The following is a 5,002-nucleotide window of genomic DNA, read 5'->3' on the forward strand; positions in this document are numbered from 1 at the left end:
TCTGCCTCCACCTTCACCTGGGACCCCTCATTCCGGCCCCCCCCCCCTTTTTTTCCTTTCTTTTGGAGAGGTTTTTTCTATAGGGCACGTGCACTCGCCAGAAAGAGAGAAACAGAAAGCGAGAAATCACCCCACCACCACCAAGGAGGATGGCCATGCTGCAATTGCTTCTCCTCCATTCTCCTCTCAGGATCTTGGTACACACGCACACAGCGTGAGTTTAAGCCACCAGGTCCGGGACTCGAACCACAGTGGACTACGTGGGAGTCCAGCAACACAGCCATTATGCCAACTGCTGGTCCCAGTACCCCCTTTCTATAAGGATATCAATCATAATAGACTAAGACCCGACCTCATGTGAACTGTACCTCTAAGACCCTGCCTCTGTGAGGGAAAGTAAGAAATTACTCCCCGGGGGGATGGCCCTGCCACAGTCCCTTCTCCTGCCGCCGCCTCTGGGGGTGTTGGGCAAGCACACACACACCTGGTGGGCTTTTCAAGTCACAGGGTCCTGGATTCAAACGGTGCAGTCGGCCACGTGGGGTCTAACACCTGAACTGCCACACCGCCTGAGGGTGCCCCAGCCTATCACTTCCGAACAGTTCATCACACTGTGCTCCTTGTGGAGGGGCCTGAGAGCGAGGGAGCCCCTTCAGAAGGCCGAGGGGCAGCAGGTCCTGCCCTGGAAGCCAGGCCTGGAAGGAGCGGTAATGACCACGCAGTGGCGACCTCAGCTGACACTGTCCTGGCCCGGCACCGGGTTAGTAAGCAGCACCAGGGCTTTCTCGGGATCAGCCTGGGAGGCTCGTGCCTTGAGGAAGGATTTCCAAGAGGCCAGCACTCCCACCTGGGAAGGTCAAACTGCCCTGTAGGCACACCTTCGGTGCACACACGTCTCACTCGGCTAGGCCAACGCTGGGACGGGCCTTTGGGGAACCCGGTCTTGGGAGGGGCAGAAACAAAGGACAGTGCATGCGGTTGCTATGGAGACCAGGTGCTCAGAGATGGTGACAGGTGACATTTATTCTTTGCTACCTTCCATGCTCCGCGCGTATTAGCTCAGCCTCCCTAACTGACATGAGGGGGACTGTCAGAATATACGCTGCCAGGAACGAAACCTGACCAGGGCGGCAGGAGGTCTGGGCCAGCAGAGCTGCCATGGCAACGGGCAGGGGCGCCGCTCCACCCTACAGGACTCCCGGCACCCTAACAAGGCTGCACCTGCAGGGAGGAACTGAGGCCACAATGGCAGACAAGCCGTTTCCCCAGGGCCCCACAGAGCAGGAGCCCTTGACTGCAGGGAACCTAGGACAGGGACTCGTTTACCTCCAGCTGGGGTCCAGGAACAGGAGGCACAGCCCAAGTGCACAGCCAGCCACCTTCCTCTGACCTGTCCCTGAGTGCTAATGCCACGGAGCCGCCACTGCCGAGCTCAGAGCTGTGTGATGGCAGGGGACGAAGGCTACCGGAACCGAGCTCAGCCTCACGCCTGGGACAGTTCCAAGGCTGCTTACTCTTCGAAGACATCCAGCCGCACCCAAGGGCCACCTCTGGGGCTGCTCTGTGCAGCGTGGGGCTGCCCGGGGCCTTTTATGAAGACAGAATCGAGTTTTAAAATGCCCAGAAATGTCAGCCCCAGGCCTGTGCTGACTGGAAACCTCCCAGCACCTAGATGACGCTCCCATCTCAGGGGTAAACCCCAACAGCCAGCCCCGAGTGAACCTGTCAGCAGGGCCGTCATACACGGCTCATGGGCCACGGCAACGGGGAAGGCACAGCTACAGCCCTTCGAGGATAGACACGGGCCCATCCAGTGCCACACGGCCTCTATCCAAAACCAGACAGCAAGAGAAGGGCTGCTGTAGGGCCCAGGGAGGGCTACGGAAAGCTGCCCGACACCAGAGGGCCTGTGCATGCACGGAGGGCGCCCCCAACAGGGCCTGGCTGCCCACAGCCCTTCCTCCAGCCGTCCACCCTTGCAGGGCCCTGGTATGCCCACACGCAGTTTTTCAGGCCAGTGGAGCCAGGACTCAAACCCGGACACTGTGGGACCTGGCTTCCATTGCATGGCACCTAACCATTGTGCCATGGGGCCAGCCAAGAGAGTTTTGAGGAAGACTGGAAAAAAGCAAGCACTTGGAATTTGGGCAGATCCCAGGCAAACACCTGGAAAGTGGTTTCAGAGAGCAGTGGGATGAATCAGGAGTTGAGGACTGGCGGTGAGAGCGCAGCAGGAGGTGTATGCTCTGCCTCTTTTCCCTCCCTCCAGGAAGCACTGGTGGGAGAAAGGGGGGAACGGGCCTTGCTGGGGGCCACCTCAGCCAGCAGGGCCGACTAGGCCCACGTTAAGGTCCTGTGACTGTCTGACAGGGCCAAACCTGACCCTGGCTAACGGGGAGGGGAATGAAAACGACAGTTCCAACCCACGCCAGGTCCCAGCCCAGGGGCGACTCAGGGCCGGGGCCAATGTCCAGTGTCTCTCTCAGCCAGAGCTTCCACTGCCCTTCTGCCGCCAGCAGCAAGCAGCCCAGCCTGAGACCCCGCCAAGCCTGCCCAGGGGCTCAGGGCCCTGCAAACTGCCCTCACTGCTCCTTTCAGGGAGGGGAGTCAGGCCTCTTGGAAACAGGAAGTGGGTCACGGCTGCCTCACAAGCCATCAACTCCCACATTCTGGTTACGGCTTCCTCGCTGCCTGCCAGTGCTGGGGCCCGCAGAGGAGCCAGGAGGAGGCAGAGCGGCACTCTGGGTTAGCGTCCCGGGCAGGGGCTGGTCTGCTGCACCTCTCGCTGTCAACCAGGGACCTTACCCTGCTCAGAGCTGCTCCAGAACTTTATTTGCCTCGGCGCACACTCACTGTTCACTGCCTGCCCGGTCTTCCAGTGTGACTGGGCAGCCCCCGCGCTGACGGCAGCTGGGCATGGAGGCTGCTGGAGGGAAGATCAGGGCTGGCAGCCAGTGCCCTGGCCTCGCGAACTCCATCTGGGAGGATGTGGAGACGAGCTTGGATGCCTCATGCCCTGGAAACGTAGCCTTGTCAAAGGGGGCAGGGGCGCCGGGGGCAGGTCAAGGCAACCCCAGGCGAGGCTGTCACAGCACCTGGCAGAATTTGTGCAAAAAGGCCCAGTCTCCAAACCGAAGGGGCTGGGGTGGTGGCAGCGGGAGCCCCGGGCATCCCTCTGCTGTGGCCCTGGGCTGGCTTCCAGCGGGAAGTGCTCAGTCATCGGTCTCCTGCTTGATGCTCTCAACGGGGACAGGCAGCTCCGGGCTGGGGACCTCGCCGGGTGGGTCCACGTGCAGATGCTCCTCCTTCACGCACACTGCAACGACTGGGCACGGGCGGGGAGCAGTGAGCCCTCGCTCCAGGGGACGGGCACCCTCAGAGGGGCAGCAGGGAAGGCTGTGGGGGAACGCTGGTGCCTGTGCCCACCCAGCCCATGAAACAGGGCAGAGTAGAGGGAAGGGTGGGCCAGGCAGCCTGCTGGAGACAACTGGTGCTCAGAGCTGGGCAGGTACTGAGCTCCAAGGGGCCCAGTGGCTTGAGGATGGGATGGCTTGGTGACCAGAGGCCCTTCAACCTGACCCTGCTCTGCTCTGCAGGGAAGGAGAGGGGCCAGGCCGTCCTGCCTCCCCCACCCCGTGGCTTACTCTCAGGCACAGGAATGGGCTCCGGCGAGGTCTTCCCTGAGGCCTGCGGCTCGCCCTCCAGCAGGGGCTTCTTGGATCCCTGTCTTAGGGGCCGGGTCTTGGTAGGTGGGATTCTTTTCCCTTTGAATAAAAACAGAATTAAATCCAACCTCAGGGGTGCCCCCTGTGTGAGTTTCCATGGGCGAAGGCTCGCAGAGTGCAGCGGGGACAGCACCTGCGGGGACGGACAGCTGGACTCCAGCTCTGACAACACCCTGAGGCTGTGCCCGCGGGCAGAGAGGTTCCCTCCAGTGGGGGTCTCTACCACCACCCCCTCTGGAGCCAGGGTGCACAGCAGTCGTGGCTGTCGCTCCCTCTTCACACCGATTTCTTTGGCTGCGACACCTGGCCTATCTTGGCAGGGCCCAGGGCTTCCTCCCTGTTCCACTTAGTCCCATTTGGGGGGCATCATCTTCTCTGCGTAGTGCATGTCACAGAGAACCCCTCACCACCTGCAGCCCTGAGGATGGCTGGGCCTCCTCCCCTCAGCCCCTGGAGCTAAGCCTAGGGCTGAAGTCTGGCCACTAAGCGGGCCACCTCGGCTCCCTGCTCAGAGGTCACAGCCTTGGAGACAGCTTGTTTCTTCTGGTGCCTTTTACTTTGGAACCCAGCAGCTGTGGCCACCCAGAAGGCCCTCCGTGTCTTTCCCTCAGCGTCCTAACCACTGCCCGAAACGGAGCACCTTCTGTTTATGCTCTGGGTCCTCAAAGACACGGTGAGTGGCTGGTAGGGCCAAGGGGCAAGGGAGAGGAGACGAGGTGGGGGGACCACGAAGAAAGGTGCGGGAGTGGGCTGGCACCCCACCCCGCACCAGCCTGGCTGCTCTGGACCCTCACTTACTTTTCTTCCCAAACTGTTTCTTTTTCTTCTTTGTGGCCTCTTTGGCCTTCAGAGGTGTGGCAGGTTCTGTGGTTGAAAGACAGGGTTGAGAGAAGAGTTCTGGGAGGGCACAGGGCACAGGAGCACCCCAGGCCCTGCCCACCTCACACCAGGACACCCAAGAAGGGAAGCCAAGGCTGGGCAATGAGACGGGGCTGGCTGGAGGGCAGGGGCTGGAGAGCGGCTGTCTCTTCCCACCCTTGATGCCAGGGCTGCTCAGTAGGGCCTTGGGGGTTGACCTGGGTGTACAAGGACATGAGCATGTGAGAGTGGGCCAGAGGGAGGCAGAGCCAGGAGTGGGGCGGGAGGTGGGGCTCACTATAGTGCTCTACGAGACTGCTCCATGACACGCCAAAGAACTGCGGGTGCACTGGGGCAGGGGAGCAGCTCCTGGGGGCTGTGAGTGCCAGACCTGCAGCCACCGGCGGCTGGAGCTGGTA

At 61.5% G+C, this 5,002-nt stretch overlaps 1 protein-coding gene across 1 annotated transcript in view; it reads right to left on the bottom strand.

Moving 5' to 3' along the window:
- Positions 1 to 2,810: 2,810 nt before the first annotated feature.
- L3MBTL2 (L3MBTL histone methyl-lysine binding protein 2) overlaps positions 2,811 to 5,002 on the bottom strand; it is a gene marked incomplete in the record, with an annotated part of 25,054 nt that continues 22,862 nt past the window's right edge. Inside the window, 4 exon segments of the mRNA XM_006150788.2 lie at positions 2,811 to 3,325; positions 3,645 to 3,764; positions 4,524 to 4,589; positions 4,975 to 5,002. Coding sequence (XP_006150850.2) covers positions 3,213 to 3,325; positions 3,645 to 3,764; positions 4,524 to 4,589; positions 4,975 to 5,002 — 327 coding nt within the window.

This window comes from Tupaia chinensis, unplaced genomic scaffold, assembly GCF_000334495.1.
Source record: "Tupaia chinensis unplaced genomic scaffold, TupChi_1.0 Scaffold000294_5, whole genome shotgun sequence".
NCBI lineage: Eukaryota > Metazoa > Chordata > Mammalia > Scandentia > Tupaiidae > Tupaia > Tupaia belangeri.